Consider the following 25895-nt stretch of genomic DNA (forward strand, 5'->3'; position numbering starts at 1 on the left):
AGGCCAACGTTAAAAGGCCAATTGTGAACTTGATGCACTCCAGATAAAACAAAGACAAAACTGCATTATCAGATGTGTGGAAGTGGCACGATGGGACTCGGTTTAGCAGTGGAACTCAGCAGGTCAGTTTGACAGAAGTTCTGCAAGCTATGTAAGGTATCCTAATTCCTATGAGAAACTTTGGGAGTGATTTCTCAAGTATTTATAGAAAACAGATAGCAAATTAATTATGTTTCTTTTGACTTTATATACGTATGGTAGCTTTCACATAATTTGGTTCCTGGAAGTTCAGTAACGTTTAGTAACAGTTTACTGATGGCAAAACTGAGACTGAAATACTGTCCAAACTGATGCTCAAATGCCAATTGCAAAGTTCCATGAAGATGATCTGGGTTGCCAATGTTCTGTCATTGCTTCCTTTTCACTGGTTCAAAAGCCACCTCTTTTTTAAGCCTGACAAATAACCCCACTGCAAAGAGCAACTTGATTTAGGGAAAAGAATGCATGGGAATAAAGGAGCCTGGGGGAAAAGACTTGGTCCAAAATCCACTCTTCCACCAAACCTGAAGTTGTAACACTTTTTCATGTCTTACACACAACTTCGACTGCAGTATGGACACTGCTGATAACTATGGCAGGTCCTTCCTCTTTTTATATCAGGGTGCATATATGTCAAATTCACACCTGTCCACCTAACCCAGGACACAATCAATAATGTAGCAGCCAGGAATTAAAAAAAAACATTGTTGCACTCACAATGAAAGCTCGTGACTTGCTGACAATGTGTGTGTATGGGCTGAAGAGCTTTGCTGACATACAGTAGCATGAGCATTTGAAACAGTACACATTTGTTACTGCTGCTCCGCACTATTTGTCCCATCATGCTAACACGGCTGTGTTAGTCCATGCTCTATTTTATATCACACCTAATATGACATATGCTGGCTACCAAGTCAGTAAGCAAAATTTAAGGCACATTTTTAGATCCATGCTTTGATTACAAGCTCCTCGGAACAGCAATTCTTCCCAAATGTCTGGCAAACATTTTGCATGCACATTTTGTGTACTTTAACAAACATTTTTGGCAGAAGGCAAAACATCCTGCTTGGTTTTTCAGTTCTTTGTACATTCTTTCTGGTCTCACAGTTCTATTATCAAAATTACAGTTGTCTAAGTTGAATAAGCCATCGATTTCTTATGAAACAACACAAAACAAGCTTACAGCACGTGAGGGATGCCACAACAAGAACTACCATGACCGTGTGAGAACAATCAACTGTAAAGTGATCTGTATTTTAAAGTGCCAGTGTTACACACATAAAATGAAAGAGAAGGCAAGTGATTCAAAATGAATTGAAAACAAAAGCTGGAGAGAGAAATGGACTCAATCTTCCCAAATTCACAATGAAAACTGGAAGTAAACTGTCTCCTCCTATCATAAAACGAAGAAAATTGCAGCCTGCACCCTAACCTTCTTAAATTCATTACCACACAGAGACTGACAATACATACCTTAAATACAGTTTCAGATGCTGTTATTCTTTAGGCCAATACTGAAAAGAGAGAGTTCTGATTTGATAATAATGATTCAGGGAACCTTCTTTCCTATCTCTTCACACCACTTTGACAAAGAGTGCCATAGGCCACGAAAAGTTTGTTGCTTCACCACAGAATAAGCAAATGACAAATTCTTACACTGCTGTTTCAATCATTACACTGTCATTCTCTCTTCTCAGCTAGCTGATGTCCAAAGTCCACTTCCACTGTTGTAAAAGTGGAAGACTGTTGGTGATGACTGCTCAAACAGTCTTATTTTCATTACTTGCAAGCAATGACCACCAAGTGAAATGACGCCTTAAAATTTCCATTAAAATGAAAATTATGACAATAAATAAATTTTGTGATGACCTGATCAGTAACTTATTAAAAAAAAAAAAAACAAAAACAACGTTTTTATTTAACGTGACAGAGTGACAACATACCATATTCTAAACCTTGCACCTTCAAAACCGCAATTTGGTCGAGCAGTTGCTGATTAGGTTCCATTAAATGTGAATACAGTATTATATTTAAATTACCTCAGCCAGACAATTAACGAAGACTAAGAAACACTAATCTGGAATCAGACACAGGGCCAATATCATTACAATGCCCAAGTAAGTCTTCTACTGTGTCACATTGGGAGTGCAGCTTCTCAGCAGTTTGCCAGGAGCTGCTGTCCTTCATTGCCTGGTAATGCCAACCGACAATGGCCTGCAATGCCTCTCATGATGAATTCAAGTGCTCTGGAGAAAGGGCTCACAAAAACGTGCATTTCCAGCTATCTGCAAGCAGATACTATGCCTTCAGCTCCTTTGGTTTTAATAACGTTCCCTTTGGAAAGTGAATCAGTTGAAGATTGTTCCAATAAAACAGGAAGTCAGAGTCTAGACATGGCATAAACCACTCTCTATACAGTTTGTGACAACGTCCTTGTTTTTCTTTCTTCCACATTTTTTTTCCAAATACCATACAGTGAAGGCAGTTTGATTTTATCCATATTCTTACTGTAAACATTAAGAAATATTCCAAGGACGACCAGTAAGCCTGACCACACGTATCTGAAGGGGAGAGAAAGGGGGGAAAAGAAGTTACCATTAGCACTTTATACTGAACAGTATTTATAATATACAGATAAAAATAAAAATCCCAAATTAATGAGAGAAGAAGAAAAAAAAAAAACACACTACAAAATACAACAACAAACAAGTTGATGGACTCGGAGAAAGAATTTCCTTCAATCTCCATTACTACTGTGATGCAATCTTTCCTTTCCTTGTACTGAATGAACAGTTTATTACTGTGGCTTCATAGTTAAAAAATAAACAAGATTAACTGTTCTTTCTTATATGAATAAAACAGACCAGAGAGGTTTTAATACATTTTCCTTGTCCATATTTAGGAGAACCATTCCCTATATCACTGGTCTAAAACATGCACTCATTCAGTGTCTTATGCCCATACTTCCTAATGCACACTTCTTGTTTAAGCCCTGTTATTTTAAGCCTCAACATTTTCACCTGGAATAAACTGCATTTGGGCATTTAGCTCTGGGCTTTGTTCTTAAGTTTCATTTTTACACATAGCAATAAAATTAAATTGTTTCAAGTTAGAATTTAAATCATTGCAATATCTCTGCTGCATTTTTTTCAAGGACAAAAAACCTCTTCATTGAGATCTAAATCAGGGAAGAATTCAAAGCCCCATAAACTTTCATTTTAACTTTAATTTTCTATCCAGACAGGAGGGGCTTCCACTTGTTAAAAAAAAGCTAGCTAAGAATTCAAGCTTGTGCTCAGAAACGCCTGCCTTTAGCCAAACCTTCCGGGAGGAAAGCACCTGAACAATTCATTAAGTATCATAAATCCCAGATATTACGTATTTCTTAAGAACCAACAACCAAAAATGCCAACACATGGAACAGTTTATCTTCCAGACCTTTAGGAAAATGGAAACTATTTTCTCTAGTATGATTAGCATCAAGACAGAATCTACAACAGACTGTCAACACTGTAGAAGATACAGAACAAAAAGCACTGAAGCCTGAATATGATTAACTACTGTTGTTATACATCCATGATCAACTTTTTAAAAATAAAATATATAAAAATACACTTAAAACTATAAATACTTACTGGAATGTGAATGGCTTCGCAAAGAACAAAAAAGAAAGCACAATTGTCATTGCTTTCCTTCCTGTTGTTACTGCAGAGGAAAACAGAAAATTATTTCTTTAAGAATCCACTGACAGCATAAGAATATAAGATGGTCTTTGATGTTAGTAGAGACCTTTACTACTTAGGGATCGTTAGGGATCTGGCTACACTCACTGTCATCCTTGGTACAAAGGCAAACTGTAAATGCACCTCTCCAGTGTAAAGTAACTCCAGAATCAGGACAAGGGGAAATGGTTTCAAACTTAGCAAGGGTAAATTTAGGTTGGATGTAAGGAAAAAGACTCTGCAATAAGGGCAGTGAGGCACTGGAGCAGGCTGCCCAGAGATGGGGTGGATGCCCCTGGCTCTAAGTAACCTGATCTAACTGTGGATGCCTCTGTTCATTGCAAGGGAGCTAGACTAGATGACCTTTAAAGGGCCCTTCCAACTCTAGCAAGGATTGTATGATTCTATGTTACGCAAAACAAGTGCACCATCCAAATGGTTTCATCTCTTGTCCCAGAATCTGCAGCACAGAAACTCCCAGAACAAGACTTTGTGTTTAATGGCTTCTCCCTAATCAGTTCATAATATCTGGAACAATCCCTGCAAGTAACTGATCACGTGAACTAAAACCACTGGTCTGTTAGAGCTGAAAGAAGTGGGTTCAGGCCCAACAGGACTCAGACACTCCAAATCTCTCACCATTCTCATGTGACTTTATCACAGTCCTGTGGTCTAGACTGTTGCTTTGGGCTTTATTTTTAAGTGGAATGAGAACAGCCATATTGTAATTCTTTTGAAGTTAATGCAATTTCAGTTATACAGCAGTGCAGAGCAATGTAACTTTGGCTAGGAGTCTCGAAGACCGAGGATGCCTGACTTCAATGACCGTGCATTAGTAAGCTTTCCTAAAATTCTTCAAAGGCCTTCTTGCACATGTGATCTCATCATTAGCAAAGACAAGGTTGTAGGAAAAGTTGGGAGCACAATTCTGCTAGCAAAACAAATGTGAACTATTTGGCTTACTCTCTAACTATTACTTTGGATAGTCATTTGCAATGCCAAAGCTATTTACTATGGTTAACAATGAAACCTTGCTAGTAAACTGCATACTTGAAAACATGCATCATTTATCACTGAAACATGCAAACAGTAAATGAGTAAAGGTATGATGAAAACCTTGCAAAAAGTTAACAGTGCAGCCAGGTGTACAAATTCAGCTATGAAGGGACAGAGAAGGTGTTACATGACAGCACAGGCTTCTGTTTATTAAAGAATCTTGTACAATTGTCTGTACCAGAAGAAAACCAAGGTTTTTTTTAGCAGCAGCAAATATTTCAATGACCACAAAGTACTTTTTGCTGTAACAGACAAAATATCTTCTCAGAACTACAGCCACATTACTACTAATATAACACCATGACAAAAAGAACCAATAATTATAGATGTATTCTCATGCTTTTTTTTGTCCACTAAACAAAGTTTTACCCCCCACACGCTTCTCCCATTAAATTTTTTCTCTTAAAAGCATATTTAGTACTGGAAGAAACAGCCTTCATCATTGCTTTATCTGCCCCAGCCTCAACCACTTGGTAGCAATTTCTATACATTTTAAGAAATTTATGCACATCAAAGAGAATGATTTTGTTACGTGAAAAATTAAGCGGGAATGAAAAAAAAAATTGAGTTTTAATTACAAAACAGTTTACAGATGAATAATTTAAAAAAACGGTTAAATTCAGTTTTTCTAATCATCATTACTTCTGCTCTTTCAAATCAGTTATTAATTAAAATATTTATGTAACCATTTCCTTCTAAATTAAGTGCCTTTTCTTCTTTTTCCCCCGATTAAGTCTGATAATTTCTCATTCTGCTAATAGAAATGCAATTTTCATTAAACTCCATCACCCCACTCTCTCCAATAAGGGGGAGGGTTGACAGGGGGACAGTAACGAACACAGCTGTTCTTCCAAGGCACAATAAACCTTTTCACATTGCTAAGGCCAACACAGAAAGGGTTCAAGTGTTAGGATTGTCAAGTCAGACACAAGGAAATCTGGGAAGGTTTTGCTATTCCACAGCACTCTTAAGCAATTTTTACCACAGGTAGATACTACTTCTAAAATTCTTTAAGAGCTGCTTTAACACATGAACCAAGCCTCTCACTGGGCCAACGTTCAGCCATTAGATGCACTAAACTTCAATAAAAACAAATACAGTAGTGCTACAGAGAAGAATTAATAGAAAATCAGAGCATGCAATTTTCAGGCCAGAAAACAACTGTTTGTATCTTCCTCTCCACTAATGCAAATGAAGTAGAGCGTTACCTGACAGAAACCAGCTTTTGGGGGGAGAGGGAGGAGAGCAAAGTAGTTCCATGGCATCTTGCTACACCTCCCCACCCCAGTCCCTTGTGACTGATGTTTGAAGTTTTAAGAAAAGGTAACCTGAGGAAGGAACGATCCTGATGTAACCATTCTTGACAGAATGCTGTAACAACCACACATGCAACAAGAGAAGCTAGATAGGCCAAGGCCTATTTTTTGGAAAATTCACAGGTGATTTTTTTTTTAATTTGGAAGCAACAGTGCTGTTCAGGCAAACAATTCACTATTCCAGCAGTAAGTAAACTGCACTTAGTAAAGAGCAATAATTTTAGGTAGTCTGAAAGCAGACACACAGAGAGATGCTGAAAAACTATTAAGCTCCTTAAGACTTTTCCTTCAGTGTTGTGAGATACATTGAAAATGTTAACATGACAATTAACTACTGCTAAAATTAACAGCGAGGTCATTTCTGCTTATCCTGACAGTGAGGATATTCCAGTATGTAAACACTTCAGCTGACTGTTTGCAAACTCACTGTGATACAAGTTGAAAACACTCATTCACTTGCAATAACCACATCATTTTGCTGTAGCTTTGCTACACTCAGGTAGCAAGCATCTCATGCTAAAATTTGTCAAAGCTTGGCAGAGACAGATGCAACACACAACAGACTAATGCAAACAATTTCTTTTACTTGTCTTATCAGTAGTTTCTTTGATTTAACTACATATTGTTCCTCCTTTAAGGATCTTAGGTAGACAAAGTTATCAATAAGCTCACTTGTTTCTAGGAAGCAATACAGTTGGCCTTCAAAATGGAGTATGCTTAACACTTTTCCATTGTTTCTAAGGCATACATATCATCCAACATATTTATAAAGACCACATACAACTAGATGACATTACTTGCCAGTGCAGTGCTAAGACTGGTACTAGCTGTCTACTCACTCATACAGAGCCTGACAATTTTAACTGTTAAGATTTCAGTCTCTCTACGTGACTTTTCCAGATGACTGATTACTCAAGATGAAGGTTATGCCCAGTTATAGATGGGTAAGAGTCAAGTCTGACAACCTATGGAGATTGAAAATCCATAAGGGTTGTGACTGCCTCTCCTTTCAAGTCCACTTTTTCCTCAGCAATGAGGATACATACCTGGGGATTGTCAGCACAGATAGGTCTGACTTGCATTTACTCACAGAAAAATACTGAAGTCAGAGCATCACATCACAACTTTTTAATTGCACTGTGAATTGAACTGTTGCAAGAACAGGTACAGTGGCATTCAGTGACTTTCTTAACTTGGAGAGGATTACAGTAGCCTTTAACATACCTGAGAGATTCATTTTGTTATACAAACATGCAGCTAGTCACACTGGTGACTGGGAAAAATGTTTTCAATATATTACTGACACCTTACATTTGTATTTCACATCTTTTTTTCTTGACATAGTTGATATATGCTGCATTAAGACTCAACAGAAATACAACCGCTTCCTTTTTTGGGCCAATTGCTGTGTAAGCCTAAAAGAACCAAAAGGCCAGACAGTCTGCTTCTGCCATTAACATTACAGTCCAGGACAAGTCTGTTTAGTTTACACCTTAACTTCCAAAACAAATACTCTTCATTGCATTCCATTTAATAAAAAACTGAATAAACTGTCACAAGAGTCAGAATTTGTTCCATTTGAGTTTATTTTGAACTGACTTTTAGTGTACACTTAACACTGCTACAGCAGCATTCCATTAAAAATGTGTGGATATTCACAAAATCTTCAGTGAAATCCTTCATACCTTTCCTAACAACATTTTTTGTTGGAAATCTCCAGAAATTCTATGCTTAAGGTGTCTGCATGCCTTACTTGAATATGTTTTTCTTCCATGCTTCAAGTAACACTCATCTTTTCCTTATGTCTTGGCTGCATTCCTCCATTTAGAATAGTGCTGTTTCTGTACTAAAACACAGCATAGGCCACCTGCACAATGCTACTTAATATGCTCTGCTATGTTGAAACTGTAGTAGGAAATGGAGGAGGACGTTCCCAAACATACACCAGAAATATGCATACTAAACAAACCAGCATCATCAGCACAAACAAGAAAAAAAGGCCAGAGAAACAACAATTCTCAGAAGCTGTCCTAAATAACAAAATACTTCAAGTTTTTATCCCAAAAGCAGCAAAGATATCATTTGTTCATACCTGTTACAGCCAGAAGGGCACCAAAGATTTTAATCAAAGCTAGAACAAAGGATATGCCAAAATATCCAGTCAGGGAGAAAAGGAATGCATAACCATAAGTCTGAATTGGATGCTGCAACAACAACAAAAGCCTGTTAGGAAAATGTAAAACAAACCCTGAGGTATTAAAAAATGACAAAACTACAGACTTTAATCAACTGCTTGAACAATAATAAGCTGTTCAAGAATGCGTTCATGCAAATATCCTTATTTAATTTTAGTTAAATAAGAGAAGAATAATTATGAAATTACAAGCTTATAAGTTTGATCTTGTAATTTCATTGTTCTTGTTTTTTAAACATTATCACATTATCTTGTACAATAAAGACTGTAACAACATATTTAATGCATGAAATACACAAGTCAACCAACGAAAGCATAACATTAGAGAAATGGTGAGACTTTCTAAACTAAACAGCAATGTTTTCTATTGAGGTTATTTGCAGAAAAAAAAATAAATGAAATTTGTACACCTACCTGTGAGCAAAATGCTACTGCAGGGCTTAATCCACTAGTGCAAGTTAATCCAAATAAAATATACAGAAAACCTATTGAGTAAGAGTACAAAACCTACAAGAGTTTAAAAGAAAACAATTACCAGGTGACATCATATTCACAGGGTCATATGTTTGAAAGCATTTAATTTTCTACTTCAATATTTTTAGTTTCTGAGATGGATTTGTAGTGTTGAAGATATTTTTACTAGTATTCCTGTAACAGCTTATGTGTAAAGAAAAATGAATATAAAGCATTAATCATTCTTCCTACCCACAACTACATGAAAAAGTTTTGTAAGCTGGACAGTTAATATCCTGAAGTCAATGCTGACTGAAATCCTCCACGTTCAGGATTTCACAGTCCAAATAAAGCTTCTGAAGACTATATAATTAGCTTGAATAATATGCCAAAGACAGAGAGATTTCTGCTATTTATTGTACACATTAAGAAGCTTTTTACATTAAATGTGCACTTAATCACCATGAGCTGCCACAGCACGTGTCACAAAGTGTCACCTGTGTCACTTCAGTTCACCTACACCATTATAGCTACAGGATACCAAATCTTGACCTATGATTAGCTCTGGCCTAGTTCAGAAGCTGGAGCTGCCCTTCTGTGTACGCACTGGTGTGGAGGGAAGCAACTGCTGTTAGTGGCCTGAGTGGCCCTTTCCCTCAAGAAAGGGAGACAGCAAACAAAACTATTTCACATGTTACCAACTAGAAAACACTGACTTGGCACACTTTGAATTGTATCAATTGTAGACATGCTTCCTCTGGCAAGGGCTTTATCAGTTGTTTCCTTGTTGTAGTATCTCAATTATTTGCAAAAATGAGCATATTAACAACTGATAATGCCACAAGATGATAAAACACCACTGCTCTACGGATCAGCATAAGTTTAAATAGCAGAACTACTTTCAATCTCTCAAAAAACAGACTGATATGCAGAACTCTAATTCTGCACAGTGCTTATACACACAAAAGTTCGGCTCTAATTCTTTGCCTTTGCAACCATCCAGCTTTTTTCCCAGATTTATGATCTTATTTCTTAGAACAAGGACTCAATAACACGTAGCTAGTTCCTCATAAGGAAGTGGGAAATAAGTTTTTCTTAGAGTCAAATATAAGGCAAAAATCAGACGTAGTAACCAATCTTCTGGAAAATGATTTTATCTACAAGACATCTTTTCTCTTTTCATAACTGCTTAATCAAGAGTGAGCTCCAACTTCTGCAAGAGATCCCATGGATGACACATTCCTTCACTACCCAACTGTATTTTGGGATCATTGCTCATTAAACCTGCTCCCTGAAAGGACCTCTTAATCCTCACTCACGATCTCAAGTCTAGAAAGATGATTTCTGAAATGGTCTGCATTTCTGCACTGAATTCTCTGAAAACAATCCAAGAATGTAGTATCTAGGCTCAAACTAACAAAGCCTTTAATGATCTTAATCACCACACTGATTCTCTATAAGTGGAAGAAAATACCAAGACCAACATCTGTCCATCCAATACAGAATGAAAAGCAAAGTTTTGGCCCCCAACAGAAGAAGGACATTGGAGCAGGTCCAAAGGAGGGGCACGAAGATGATCAGAGGGCTGGAGAAACTCCACTATGAAGACAGGCTGAGAGAGCTGGGGCTCTTCAGGCAGGAGAAGTCTACAGGGGGACTGTTATAGTGGCCTTCCAGTACCTGAATGGAGCTACAAGGAAGCTGAAGAGGAACTTTTTATAAGGGTATATAGAGACAGGATGAGGGAAAATGGCTTTAAACTGGAAGAGGGGAGATTTAGACTAGATATTAGGAATAAATTCTTTACAGTGAGGGCAGTAAGACACTGAACTCATTGCCTATAGAGGCCGTAAATGCCCCCTCTCTGGAAGCATTCAAGGCCAGGCAGGATGGGGCTTTGAGCATCCTGGTTTAGAGGGAGGTGTCCCTGTCTAAAGCAGAGAGTTAGAACTAGATGATCTTAAGTGTCCCTTCCAACCCAAGCCATTCTATGACTCTGTGGTTTTTGTCGCTCCGATATACATTTGAAATTGGATACAGAAAACAGCACTTGAATAAAAAGCTTCCATAAAAGAAAAAAAACAAACAAACCCCAAACCAAACAACCCCAGAAACAACAACAACAACAACAACAACCAGAAAAAAAAACAAAAAAAACAAGGATGCATACACAAAAAGTAACTGTTCACATATCAAAGAGAAAAGCAGGTATAACTTCTTGTTTTGTCATTGCATACAAAACATGTTTCAAAATTGCAAAGGATGTTAATTCTGTATTAATTCAGCCTTTACCCTGCCCAGATAACAATATCCGTCGGATTATTTAAATAATCTTGAACTTTGTGTGACAGAACACTAAATGAGAAACTAATATTTACCATTTCTGAATTAGAACCATTGTGCAACTTCATTGCTTTTTCCTGTACGTTTCCTATAACTGCATCTGCACAGAGTGCAAGGGATATTAGGACCACACCTAATAAAAGAAAAACAAAAACCTCTTTAGAATATTTATCATCAAAGCAGAGCAGTGATAAAAATCACTCTGCACTTATCCTGAAAAAGCTCAGAAACAGCAAACAGAGTAATAAAAAAATACCATATCAAATCCATACCTGACAAGCTCAAAGAGGGAAGATTTAGGTTGGATGTCAGAGGGAAGTTCTTTACTATGAGAGTGGTGAGGTGCTGGATGGAACAGGCTGCCCAGAAAGGCTGTGGATGCCCCATCTCTGGGGCCAGGTTGGATGGGGCCCTGGGCAGCCTGCTCTAGTATGAGATCTGGAGGTTGGTGGCCCTGCCCTGCCTGTGGTAAGGGCTTGAATCTTGATGATCCTTGAGGTACCTTCCAACCCTGTTGTAGGCGTAGAAGGCAATGCAACACAACCCAAGCTGTTCTATGATTGTATGTTATCTCCAAATGTTAGCAAATTTCATTATACTAACAAAAGATTTAACAAATCTGTAAATCAGTGTCCACTCCCACTCCTCCCAATAGCCAAGCTCTAAGCTCTGTCTGCCTCTAGGCTTGATAGGAGTATCTGGTTATTGCTATAAAATAGAAAGCTCTAATTTTCTTGTAGTAAAAACAGTGAAAGTACATCAACTGCATTCATTTGGGTATTTTTTTAATAAATAATCAAATAACATTCTTTTTAGAAGTTAGCCCTATTATTTCCCCTGAAAAAAGGAAATGTTAGACGTAGTGATAAGAAAAATGCAAGAGGATTCACTGTGAAAGTCCTTCATTGCTGAAATAACCCATTTTTAAAAAGTACTGTTCAGGTATAGACCCTGTGGTTTAATTGTATATACCTGGTCACAACAAAGTTATTACAGAATCAATACTGTCATCAGCTTTCCAGTCTGCAAAAGGCTAAACTGTATCTGACATTATAGTCTAGAATGGAGAAATCTGCACAGAAGTAGTTCTTTTCCACTGTTTCCTTGCTATAAGTAACAGGTAATTTCCACTTATATCCACTTATATATACTGTGGAAATATATTTCCACAGACTGAACTGTGGAAGTTTCAGTAGCATCGATGTTTCAAGATTGTCTCCCTGGGCACATTTTTCCCCTCCACTTCCTCTTCTGGATGCTCTCTATTATTTGTAACTGTTTAGGTTATCTACCTCCCTAATTTAGCAATGCTAGGAAATTTTTTGAGCTCTTATTACCATCTCTATTTTGAAAAATACATTTCTTCCTTAGTTACAAATATGTACCTGTTCTGGCAGAAGACAGTTTTTGTTTTCTTTGCTGAACTCTTTCACGTGTAAAGAAAACCTTTTATGAACCAGCAATACTGAAGCTGGAATCCAATAACAGGAAAACAAATCAAAACAAAACAAGAAAATAAACAACTTGTAAAATTCTTGAAGGTATGACATGGGCAAAACTCACATTTGCTCATGCTTTACTTTAGTGTTTGCACTGGACAAAGACGATGCATTCTACGAGTGTAAATAAAACACAACAGACAAGAAGGAATAGAAAAGTGCAGAATGTACCTCCCTCAAAGGTGAGCAGTAGAATTTTGAATTACCTTATTAAGGGAAGACCCAGAGTTTTGAAATCAAAGTCTACATTCTATTTTCGTAGAACTGATGTCCTGCAAATCATTGTGCTCTAAAGTTCAATATATACAGAATCATTTGATAAGTATAAAAGAAACTGATAGACAACACTGTTTATTCTCTGAAGGTTTAGAAGCAGTTGTCTAGAACTGCTGTAAAAGTAGAATGTCTCTGTACTTCACAGAACACTGGACTATAATCACATGCATATCACCTTCTTACACTCAAAATAAGGATATTTTGTCTAAGTGGCCACCCAATTGCACCACAAACACCTGAATGCACAGCAGGTTATATGACTGAGTGACTTAAAAAAGCAAGTCTTCCATTACCAGTAGCACTAAAATTGTCACACTACATAACGTGTAAGCAAGGCAAAAAATAATAGTTCCATTTGACCATCAACAACTCTAGATGAAATAATGTTCTCCTAGAATGAAAAGCCTTTATTTAAAATATTTATTACACAAGTTTATATTATTAATTAAAAATATTAATATTTTTTATGAACAGAACTTATAAATTAATGTTTTCACTGTTGAGAAATAAAAGTTCCGCAGTGAACATTTCTAATAATCAAGAATCAGGAATAACCAATTCTCCCCTCTCATCTGCAATACATTTTCAATTAAGTTTTTAAACATAAGAATGTTTTAGTTATTTCTGATTTCACGTAGCATGCAAAAATTCACAATGCCTACACTCTAAGAGTGAAATCATCAATCAATACAAAGGTTCTGAAATGTAACAAGACTGAAAGGTTGAATTGGAAAAGACAGTCTTAAGCCATTTTAAAATCCTCAGACTAAATTTTTTATCCTGTTTATTGTAAGACATTCACAAGGAAGTAAATCACATCCTTGTTCTCAAGAAATACATTTCAACACAAAGGGTGGTTATTTCCCTAAGCTTTAAGACCCTAAAAAACTAAGGCTTGGAGTAAATATCTCTACTGCCACAGAAACATTTCTGCCAGTACAAAGACAGAAAAAAACCCTGTCTTTTCAGTAGGATACATGAGGCACTACACCAAGAACTCTTAAAACTTTTATGGAACCCTTACAGTAGGAAAAGTCTGCATTTTATTATACTAGAAAAATATATCTTTACCTGTCAAGTTGAAGTTTGGTGCAACTGTGCTGTCAGCTAAAGTAAACCATATTAATCCAAGACTCATACACAGGGCAGCAGACACATCTGCAATGTTGTAACGTTTTCCTGCAAAAGCAATAAAAACAACACGAATGAGAGTCTAATACTGTCAGCATTCTGTGTTTATTCTGTCAGCAGACTAGAAGGCAAAGGAAAAACTGTTTAGTTGTCCTTCACTTCAACACTTCACTTCAACTTAATGCTCCAGCCTTTAGCAACTGAAACCAGTTTCTTCAATAGCAGCAGTTCCTAAAGCAGAGAAGGATCTTAACAGATTATTATCTGATTCTTGTGATTGATATTGATTTTTACTCCTTAGACACATCCTCCCTAACAAATCACCATCTGAGTGTATTCAGGAGAATCTGGATATTTTCTTAATTTTTCCTCTTATTCAAGAGACTTCAGCTGCCTTTATTGTTTAGAGAAAAATCATTCCCAAACACCAACAGACGATTTGGGAACTTTTAAAACCCTACTGCCTTCTAGTTTGAGAGGATGTAAAGCAGAAGCGGAGAAAGAGAGCAGGGAAATAAAAATATGTATATTGTTGCTTGGATAAAAATTATCCAACAATATTTGCTGGCCTGGAGCGCTATACAAGCTCAGTCTATTGCAACTTTAACATCAAAAACTAACAGAAAGTATAACTATTGACAGTGCTCCATAACATTTTCATATGCAGAACTTAACTGACTCAACGAATCCTTGTGTACCAAAGAAACATTAACTTTTCATAACGTACTTAAACCTACTAACTCCAGAAACACTGACATTTATTCACATAACTATAGTCTTTACCCAATCTACTCCAGATCCCTTTTACTGTTCTTCAGACACAAACAATGATTTTGGGATTAGCCAAAGATACAGAAGTCAGAGATACATCCAATTAAATCCTTCTACTTTGAACAATAAATATGATACAACTTACAAATTAAGATTTCCAAACAAATGAGTTTAATTTTTAATTAGTTTAATTTTTTTTTCCATGCCAGCACTGAAAATGGTTCTCATTTATGAAATGTTTTTATTTAGAGAAAATAACACTTTAGCCTTCGTAAAACCGAAATTTTGCAGGTAACCCATACAACTTCTTTTTTTACCACCTTCTCTGAGAAGATGCTTCAGAAATTTACATTTTACCTCCTATAGGAGAAATGGTACCTGTTCCTCTCTAGGCAGCAGGATTTAGCAAAGTACAGGATTCCGAACACGACTGCAACCTAAAAGATAAATAAATAAGAAAACAGCAAGACCAATACTTACCTTGTATAAAAACCCCGCCTACCATAACTGGAATCAGTTTACAGCACTTGAAGATGACTTGAGTAGGGTAATTAAGATATCCTAAAGAGGTATTTGACAAGCCCATTGTTCCCACTGTTAAAAAGGCTATTATCATGTAGGTTTTGCCAGGAATTCTACAAAATATAAACATAAGAATGTTGGTATTGCAGGCATATTTAGAGGAGACTTAGCTTAGAAAATTTATGTTAAGGAATACGTTCATAATAGAACTTGATCATTTTTCTCACTCATTTTTGTTCCATAACAGAAATTTTAAAATGCACATAAAAGACTGGTTTCAAACTTCTGCCTTCAATTACTGCCAATACATTCTGTTCAAATGGAAGACACAAACTTCATGGCTCACAGTGTCCAAACAAGAATGTTTTAACCTCCTTCTGAGAAAGTGTATCACACAAGAAACAAGACAAAGGCTCTAGGTTTTTTTCAAGGAAACACAAAAGGTCAGCACACCTAGATAACCTGAATCTTAGTCTTTTCATTGTCATCTTAGTCGGTTCATTGTCAGTGTCAATTTGTCTAAGGTTTCATATTAACACTGATGGCCTAAGAAAGAAGAATATAGAAAAGTACCGGTGAAAAACTCAACAGAAATAAAAGGGAATTTAGATGCTACAAAAGGAGATCCTCCTCGAGTATTTTCAGGTTTGTTCTTTTCAATTTGATGAAACGATCATCTGATAACAGATGACCCAGCACTAGCTCTTACCAATCACTGGGTTCACGTGGTGATTTTTCAGTGTTAACTGCTGTGCATGTGTTCTACTATTTCTTATGCACACTCAAAGGCACGGTTAGCAACATAAGGAGATGTCCTGCGGTAACGCTGCCTGATCCGTAACTCATTACATGATGCAGGCATACTCATTAACAAACAATTTCTGTAATAAAATTTAAGAGTGAATACGGACTAAAAATTAGGAAACAGATTTTTAATGTCTGCAAGAAGTTACCTGGGTTACATAAAACAAAAGGTAAAAATATATGGAGGAGCTACACTTCCAACTGAACTCACTTACTAAGGCAAGGACAATAAGCAATACCAAATATTTTGGCAATGAAAACATAAATACTAGTTAACACAGTGTCTACCAGGTAACTACACATTATCTGATCCATGCCTGAAAGCCACCTACCTCAAAACGTCCTCAGTTACATTGGTTATAAAATAATACTGTTACCTAAAAGCAGTATACAAGAAGTCAGCCAACGATGACTACGTCTAAGCAACGATGCTTATGCTCAACTAGGAAGTCATGTTCTAATGTACTTTTAACATTTGCATACATGACAGAATGCTTCAATGTGCAAACTGCAGAGGCTGCACTTGGGCAGGGAGCCGCAGAACAGACCCATATCAATATATCCCATACGCTCAGGATTCAAGACTGCAAGAATCTCTGGGGTTTAATGCAGTGAAGTGCACTCGGGGTATTCCAGACACGACAATACCAAGCAGCACAGCCAGTCTGTGTCAATTCACTTTCAGATTGAATAAGCTCCACAAATGGGACAAAGCAACAGTACAAGACCATTTAAAGGCCTGGTTCTAAGGGGATGCTTACAAAATATCTTCCAATGCTACCCTTTAAGTTCAGATGATTGTTATCATGGATCTACTAACAGTGCCTCAACACATTCACAATGATGCAACAGAAGATAAATTTACCATAAGCATCAAAACGTTTCTTTTTTTGACTGATAGCATGCAAAATGTTTGGAAAAAAAAACACAAAACACATACCTTCTCCTTTTGTCCTGAATCAACTGCAATTCTATTAGTCCAAAAACGGAATAAAATCCAAATTGCACTAAAGTGAGGTACCAACCAAAAGGTTTAAAACCTTCCACTGAAAATATCAATTCCTATAAAAACAAAACCCCACCAAGGTCACATACATACACCAAAACACTATTTTTTCTCTTCATGTACATGCAAATCCAGCCCTTGCTGGAATTAACTAGAATTCACTTGGCATGCACAACTTGCACAGTACTGAAGAAGACCATTTAGTTCCTCCAAAATGCAATAAGAAAATGTACTGCTGGTTTAAATCCACTGAAATTAATGGATCGATTCATCAGGGGAATACATCTGATCCATGAAGATTTAGCTCAAATTACAGATGGCTTTCAGTCTGCTTTCCAGTTCATTTACTTGAGCAGATTCTTTTTAGCAAGATTTTGTAAATAGCTCAAAATAAATTAAATACATATTTCCACTAAGAGACACATTTACTAGTAATTCTCATTATTTTGGATCATGGATCTAAAATTCTGAGTGCCTAAATTAACAGAACTTGTAAGCTTGTCAACTTGTGGGCTGCAGGGACATTTAAAACTGGACCTTTTCAGTCATTGCTTTATTGAGAAGACTCAGTTGAGCTTCCAAAGAAAAAAAAAAGGAACAGAAATATAACCAGCCAAGATAGATGCAAAAAAGCTGTCAGGAAGAGGAATTCTTAACGAAAATAATAAAATACCTAGCATTTCCCTGCACACCATGCTTCTGTTTAACAAATAACCATAACATATACTTCAGCCTTGTCCTGAACGATGAGCAGAGAGAACAGACTTGTTGATGTACTGCAGTCACTGGACTCAAGTGGATATGGAGGTGAAACTCGATGTCAGGAGAGCTTTCCCCTGAGAGTGGCGAGTGCTGGAGCAGGCTGCCCAGAGAGGTTGTGGGTGCCCCAGCCCTGGAGGCATTCAAGCCCAGGTTGGCTGGGGCCCAGGACAGCCTGGTCTAGTACTTAATCCAGCAGCTGCCAACCCTGCCTGTGGCTCAGAGCTTAGAACTTGTTGATCCTTGAGGTCCTTTCCAATCCAAGCCATTCTATGTCAGTCTCAATGGTTCTAAAATTTATTTTTAGAAGACTATAAAATCACATATCAAAACATACATTAAGAACAATTATGTATTACACAGTATGTCTCGAGCACGGAAATAAAAACAAATGATAAAAATGAACTGAGCCAAACCTCAACCCCATGTGATTTTTGTAGAATGTTAGATTCTAACTGCTTATTGCTCTTAAATTCTAAGAGCTTGATTTTACAGTGAATTTCTATTTTATATGTCTATACATATTAAAATAGTAGCATATTACTACTCTAAAGAATTTCATTTAAAAAGGGAGAAGTACAATAAGACACAAATTCATAGCATTTACCTGTAAATATCCATAGATCAGATAAAACATAAAAACTCCAGAAACACAGATGAAAAATTGAGCAGGCTTGTTAAATTTGCTAAGATTAATGCCAAGAACTATAACATCATCTACTGATTTGATATGGGGTGACATAGTCTGAGATTTGGAAGGTACACTGATGGAAACGTGTTTTCTTGTTGAAGTGAATTTCAGATCCATGACTCCACGTTCGCTGCATTCGGTGCTGCTGTTATCTTCTCTCTGTCCTTTTTCCTCGTGTCCTCTGACTGAAAGCTGAACGAAAGAGTCAGGTAAGACATAATATATAGCTTTCCAACAGTAACACTAAACAAATGTGAAATTTACATGGAACATACAAAGGTCTGAGAATTTTGCTGTATTATTTTACTTGCAGCACAGAAAACAAGCATCACTTGCAGAGTATCTCAAAACGGCCTTTTTATACCAGTTGCTACTTAGCCAAAGGATGATTCCCATGATCAAATCCCAGTGAAAACACTGGTATGGAGGCACTGCTGTTCTGCCAAGTTGACTTCATTTTCACAAGGAAATAGAGCAGACTAGTCCATTACCTGTGAGAATTGGCTAAAAGCTACAGATTTGAGATGGTGATTGGCTATGTGTTGAACTGAAAGACATCATTCCTTAATTGTCATGTTTACATGCTATTTCTTACACACTCCTCAGGAAAAGAACTTGAAGATTAAAACAAGAAGAAAAAGAAGAGAGTCTCAAAAATGAACCTGGTTTTCTGACTAACTGTACACTATTGGCAATCCATTGAATATTAAGTGCACGCAGCCATTTCTACGTGTAATAGAAAACAAAATTTGATAAGGGAAGTCTGGAGAATGAAGTTAGCAACTTACTAGACTGACAAGCAAACAATTTTTAATTCCAAGTTCAGGACAGATTGTGACTTTTGAGACTTCTCTTGTTCTCAGCCTCAAAAATAAGCACATTGGTCCATCAGTAGTTACCCAAATTTTAAGCATAGTTGAGACTCTAGTTCAGACAGCAGTCCATAATCAAATTAAATTGGTCTCAACTATTTAATTGGTTGCAATCCTCTCCTTAAAAATACCCATCACTATACATCAATGAAAAATACTCTTCCCATCATTTGCAAATGGAAAATGTGCTAGCATATGAAGATCAGTGTAGTAAACATAACTTGCACTGACTTCAACAATTATGCAATATAAGAAACGACAAGTGTAGTTCAAAAAGGAATCTGAGCCTCATTTTACATCTGAATGGGAAAACAGAGACTGATGTACACCCAGCACAATGCATAGCCATACACTGCCAAGCATACTTCACAAATTCAGCAACAGGGAAGAGCGTACAAGGCAGTTTTGTATCTAAATTTCCCCCTCTAGCTACTTAGACATTATTTGTGGAAGACATGCAAAAGAAATAGAACATCACAGTCAGATCAGAAAGAGTAAGGGTATAAAACAGCAGAAAGAAGTGTACTTATTAACATAATTCTGACTTTTCAGCTATTCATACACAAAATCTTTCCTTAGCAACAACACTAGCTTTTATGAACTGACAATTTAATTTATTACAGATTCTAGCAGTAAAACAATAGTAACACTGTTAGCTCCAGTCATACCCAAGGGCATCTATAAGATGATTCACAATAATTTAAGCAGAATCACAGAACGGCCTGGGTTGGAAAAGACCTCAAGGATCATGAATCTCCAACCCCATGCCACATGCAGGGCCACCAATTTCCACATCCAATACCAGACCAGGCTGCCCAGGGCCCCCGTCCAATCTGGCCCTGAACACCTGCAGGGATGGATGGGGCATCCACAACCTCTCTGAGCAGCTGTTCCAGCACCCCTCCACTTTCTCTGTAAAGAACTTCCCCCTGACATCCAACCTAAATCACCCCTCCCTCAACATAAAACCATTTCCACCTGTCCTGCTGTTATCTACCCTTGTAAAGAGCTGACTCCCCTCCTGTTTATAGACTCCCTTTGGGTACTGAAAGGCTGCAATGAGTTCAGCCTGCAGCCCTCTCTTCTCCAGGCTGAACTAGCTCAGCTCCCTCAAGGCACATTATTTAGTGACTGGAGAAGCAGTGAGTGTACGCATTTGTTTGAAACACTCTCCATGGAGCAATCTCATTAGCAACAGTACTGGAATTCTCCTGAAGTCTATTGTGACTTTTCAACTGTTATTTTTCTATGTATCAAAAGCACTACTAATCTTCTTCTCTGGAAAAATTCCCTCAAGGAATGGATTTGACATGTGTAAAACAGCATGTTTCCCTATCTTTTTCTTCGTCAGTGTAGGAATGTAAATAATACCCACTTTAAAGCAAGGATACCTTCTATTCGTAATCTTCTGGGAAAAAAGTGCCCCATTCAGTGTAGGATTTCAACACTTCACACAAGTAACGTTGAGTGATTACAGCACGAAAAAGAGGAAATAAAGGCGCAATTGGAAAGGCAACGTTTCTTCGGCTTCTGAAAAGCTCCTGACTTGTAACACTCACGGAAAAAACACGAGTTCGGCAGAAACTGGCATCTCAGTACTCTTCTAACAAGACCGGGGCCAACACGACCCTCACAGAGCAGCGTCCCTACCCGAGCACCGTCTCCAGGCAGGGCCACGAGCGGAGCTCGCGAGCAGCGACAGGCCGGCCCTCGCGCCACGGAGATTCTCACTGCTGACAGGACCAACACCGCCCCCTTCTTCTCGCGCTCCCGGCTCGCTCCGCGACACCCACGCTCCTCACCGTCGCGCTCAGCCCCGCTCGCTCGCACCGCGTACCTGCGTGGAAAGGGAGGAGGCCGGCTGGACCGGAAGCACCACCGCTATCCCGCTCGCCCCCTCCCGCAGCGCCCCGCGCACACCGGAAGTGGCGGTGGCGCCAGGGCACGGCGCGAGCACCGATCGCACAGAGCCGCGCGCTCGGCGCTGTGCTGCTCATCCTGAGGCGGCGGCGCTCTGCCCGTTCGGAGCGGTGCGAAAGGAGGGAGTTCCGTCGCTGCCGGCGGCTCTTACGTGTGAAAGCGAGTTTTAAATGGAGTGGTCGAGTGGCGCTGGGAGGAGGCTGTGTGTGAAAGTGGAGCGTGGAAACCAAAGTAGCTGCAGCCGTCAAGAGTTTCTGCTCTGCCCTTTCCCTGCGAGACCGCGGGGAGAGAACAATAAAAATGTTTAATAACTTGCAAAAGGTGAATGAGAGCAGTGACAGCAAAGTGCATAGGAAATATAGCAGCACAGAGAACGCAAGAATCAGGTAAAAAGCTTAGAAAGGGAAGATAGCTAAGGGCTATGCAGTAGTTAGGTGTTACTTCAAACGTGGGGGTTGTTCCAATAGTAATGCCTCCTGTTTATCTGCATGGAATCTGCACAGATGCAAAGACCACAGTAACACCATTTGATAGAGTGGATTCTCAGCTATAAAACACTACTTTTAAACATAGGCACCATCACCAGCACTGCATTTTCACCCCTCTTGAACACGAGCCTGCATGCCATGTTGGTAATAACCTGCACCAGTGGAGGAGACCCACTGTTGCTATTTCCACTGCTGAAACGCACCACCCACCACCTCACTGTGCTCACCTCCACTCTTTGGTCTCCATCAACATTCAGCAAACATCAATGATTGTCAATGGGTGTCACTTTTTCCACATGGAGGAATTCAGTGACACACCTGTGCTTCGTATGCACTTCCATATCAGACACCATTTTGTCTGACTGCCCCTCTGCTGCCATCTGTCACGCAGCAACAACATGGACTAGTGGGAAGGTTCAGCCTGTGCTGCCATACCACCACCATCTGCCTCTGATGTCATGGGCCAAGAAAATAAAAAGGGAGGCATTACTTCCGGATCAGCCCTTGATGCATAAACTTATTAATCACATGGCATTGTAAAATGGAAATACTCTGCAAAATGCTTGCCAAACCAGTGCTTTTTTTTCTTTTTTTTAATTTTTTTTTTATTTTTAATAATCTGGAGTATTTCCCACTTGCCAAATGATGACACTTTTGTTGTCTCTGTGAAAGAAGAAAATAAATATAAGCTTGCACTTTTTTTTAGCTTCCTTTAAGTAAGTTTTCTAAACATGTTATCTGTAATAAACTTTATTATTATGGATGTTAGCAAAGTAATTACTTATCTATGGTTTTTTTTTTTTTCTCCAGGTGGGAAGTAGATAGAGCAGTAACAGCAAAGCTCCCTCTCACCTTTGTGATGCTTGGCAGCAAGTTAAAATATATAGGTGGCAAGATTTAAACCCAGTCCTGAAGAACTTGGATGTCTCAGTGGAAGCCAGCAGGTAGGAGGAAAATTCAAATCATGCCACTAATTGAGGCTGGCTAAGTAACCTGTAATGGGAATGAAGGGCTTGGGGCCATTGACAAGGAGGAGTGCTGAGGAGAGGCACACCGACAGATGTAGTTCTGATGTTCCTCACATTTGAGAATTTGAAGTCTTGTTGCTATAGCTATACTATTTTATTCATAAATATGTAAATTAGTCTGCTTGATTGTGTCTCAGAAGGGCTTTTGTCTGTGTTTAAAGAACATACATTTTTTCATTTGCAGTGCATTTTTCTATTTCTGTTATCTATATTCCATTATTCAAACTGCAAAAAGTGTGGAGTAGAGTGAATGCTGGAGAATGTTCTCTTTAAATAAAGCAGAAAAAATGAAGCATGGGTAGGATGCTTATTATTGATCTCACAGATGTTTCTGCAATCTGCAGTATGAACATGTACGGATTACTGGTAAAACTGGAAAGCAAATTACATTTTCTTTTATCACTTTTAAAAATGAAGTTAGGGCTTATGAAAGGAACTGAATTCAGGCTCTGGGGACTTAACTTCTCTGTTTATCCAGGAAATAGATATTGTACATCACAAGCAGAGGCAGCGCAAATATTAAAGATCTCAAAGTTGTCATGCTGTCTATTTGAACTTACTAACTCAAGAGGAAGTTTACTCTGTGCACAAACTTAATCCTTTGTCTTTCATCTTTAATGCATTAGTGAAGATGCACAAGCAATAATTCTGATGCTTGCAGTTCTATTGACAAAAGTTTTGTTCACTACAATCCAACTTAGAAATGTCAGCTTAATTTGACATTGTCTTTGTGGCCTGGATTGTTTTATGGATCCTTGAATATGAGTGTTCCTAATTTCTCGACTGTAACATAGCACCCATGTGCCCATCCTCTCAGAACTGTGTGTTTTCTGCTTTGTGTAAGTATTTTCAGACCCTACTGTGTTGACTGAAACATGACATATGCAAATGAGGATGCAGTATGTGATGAGTTAGACAGCTAAAACCAGTATAATTTATCGTTTTACTGTCTTTACCAAAAATTACTTGCAAGGCAAAGTATTTTTAGTATGGATTGTGCTTTAGGGCTGCAGGTAAGACAACTAAGTAGTATGCAGAAGCAAGTATTGATTAGATAGAAGGGCATTTTTGCTCATCATAACGTCATGCACTGAATCTAAGGGAGTTAGTTGAGCCTAGAAACTTAATTCATAAACAGAAGTAAGAAGGTTTCTCTCTGTAGCACCAGGAAAAAGGGAAGAACAGTAGCTTTCTTCTGTTGATGACTATAATGCTTTAACTGATAATTTCTGTTTCACTGTAAGATTTTCCTGCCAGTTTTGTACTGCCTTTTACTGCTGCTATTGGAGCAAGCTGCTGTGGAACAAGAACAAAGTAAATAAAGCCACGTGCAGAAGAAAGACTTGATAGGATTTTTTGTTAGGAATATTTTTAAAATTGGGAATAAGTGCCTATTGAAGCTGGAAACACTGAGTTAGATGTCATAATATTAATTTGATTAAGCAAGAACATTTTCTCTTATGTAATGTCTGTTATTTACAGAATCACAGAATGGCTTGGGTTGGAAGGGACCTCAAGGATCCTGAATCTCCAACCCCAAGCCACATGCAGGGCCACCAATTTCCACATCCAATACCAGACCAGGCTGCTCAGGGCCCCATCCAATCTGGCCCTGAACACCTGCAGGGATGGATGGAGCATTCACAACCTCTCTGGGCAGCTGTTCCAGCACCTCACTACTCTCACTGTAAAGAACTTCCCTCTGACATCCAACCTAAATCTTCCCTCCCTCAACTTAAAACCATTTTTCCTTGTCCTGCTGTTATCTACCCTTCTATGTGTTTTCTGAATCCTCTCCTATCACTTGCTGTACTTTAATGCCAGCTGATTTTTCCTAGCCTGATTTTTAAAAGCTTTTCTAACGTATGTCATGTAGTACTGCATTTTACTGCCTCAGAAAAACTGAGCTGCAATTTTAATGGTAACAAAAGGCTTTATGATTATAGAATACCCTGTTTGAAGTGCGTGATACATCACTTCATATTCAAACAGGGTATTTAGAATTATAAAGTTAAGGTTTTTCCTCTGAAATAACAAAGGACTGTAATACTGATTTTTAAATTTTTAAATTGCACTTAAAACTTCTAACATATGAGCAGACAGATCATCTATCAAGTGTTGCTAACTCTCTAGATACAACCTAATATTCCTATCTCATCTCTGGTGCTTGGAAATGCAAGCAGAGAGTCTTGTTTTTTAGAGAAAGTGGATGAGCATTCTCTCTCTTGTTGGGAACTAAGTTCATGGGGAATTTTGTACTCGTAATTGGCGGGGATTAGAAAAATTGTGTTTAAACCAGAATATCTTCAAATTGTGTTGTGCTTTATGACCTGAGGAGGTTAGCGCCATTAATGGTCAGTTTAGTTCACAAAGAACCTTCCATAGAAGAAGACTGTTTTATTCATAAGGTTCTGAACAGGTGTTATAACATAAAACTGTTACATCAGTGACACTCCAGAGCATGTGAGTAACAGTGCATCCTGCTGCTCCCTGGAGGTGTTTGAGGGATGTGTCAGTGTGATGCTCAGGGCCGTGGCTTCGTGTGGGGCTGTCCAACCTTTGGGCTTGCCAGGGCTGCACTGAGTGAAGAGCACTTGTCATAGGCTGCGTTTCTGTAGGTTGCTCCAAAAGCAGAGCCTCCTACTTATTTCCGTGGAAACTACAGCAGTTACAAAGAGCACAGTGACACTATTTCATAGAGCACATCTTCAGCTACACTATTTTTCAACATAATCCACTGTTAGGTAAGCATTTTTGCCAATGATGAACAAGAGCTTGCATGCCATGCTTGTGAAAGCCTGCACCAGCAGAGGTGACCACTTTTGCTGTCTCCACTGCTGAAATGCATCACCTACCCTGACTGTGCTGACATCCACATCAGGTCTCCATTAGTGTTCAGCAAGCATCGAGGAATGTCACCAGGTACCATTTTTTCCACATGGGTAATTAGTGACACACCTTTGCTTGATGCACATTTTCATGTCAGATACTATTTTATCAGACTG

General features: G+C 38.3%; 1 protein-coding gene and 1 long non-coding RNA gene across 6 annotated transcripts in view; both read right to left on the reverse strand.

Annotated features, from left to right (window-relative positions):
- Window positions 1-25895, reverse strand: part of LOC128087916 (uncharacterized) — a 393654-nt gene that overhangs the window by 8627 nt on the left and 359132 nt on the right. The gene's annotated exons all lie outside the window — the stretch shown is intronic.
- On the reverse strand, window positions 1262-21506 carry SLC35B3 (solute carrier family 35 member B3). 5 transcript variants are annotated; one of them, XM_052697920.1, is made up of 10 exons: window positions 21257-21504; window positions 18499-18774; window positions 17067-17188; window positions 15281-15435; window positions 13970-14077; window positions 11159-11256; window positions 8742-8834; window positions 8226-8337; window positions 3675-3744; window positions 1262-2600 (listed from the first exon to the last, which is right to left on the reverse strand). In XM_052697920.1, exons 1-10 carry the CDS (start codon window positions 21449-21451, stop codon window positions 2450-2452), a joined length of 1380 nt encoding a protein of 459 aa, XP_052553880.1. In that variant the 5' UTR covers window positions 21452-21504; the 3' UTR covers window positions 1262-2449. The 5 variants fall into 5 exon arrangements, 4 of the variants coding, with proteins under 4 accessions (XP_052553880.1, XP_052553882.1, XP_052553883.1 ...); XM_052697922.1 differs by having other exon boundaries at window positions 21292-21421; XM_052697923.1 differs by lacking the exon at window positions 21257-21504 and adding an exon at window positions 21105-21234.

The sequence above is a fragment of the Tympanuchus pallidicinctus genome, unplaced genomic scaffold (assembly GCF_026119805.1).
Source record: "Tympanuchus pallidicinctus isolate F22 unplaced genomic scaffold, pur_lepc_1.0 scaffold31, whole genome shotgun sequence".
Taxonomy (NCBI): domain Eukaryota; kingdom Metazoa; phylum Chordata; class Aves; order Galliformes; family Phasianidae; genus Tympanuchus; species Tympanuchus pallidicinctus.

Coding starts and splice junctions, on each gene's coding strand:
- SLC35B3 (XM_052697920.1), bottom strand. CDS start 21,451: ATGAGCAGCACAGCGCCGAGCGCGCGGCTCTGTGCGATCGGTGCTCGC. Junction 17,189..18,498: donor TGATCTATGGATATTTACAG/GTAAATGCTATG, acceptor TTGTTTTTATAG/GAATTGATATTTTCAGTGGA. Junction 14,078..15,280: donor AGGCGGGGTTTTTATACAAG/GTAAGTATTGGT, acceptor TTGCTTTTGCAG/GAAAACGTTACAACATTGCA.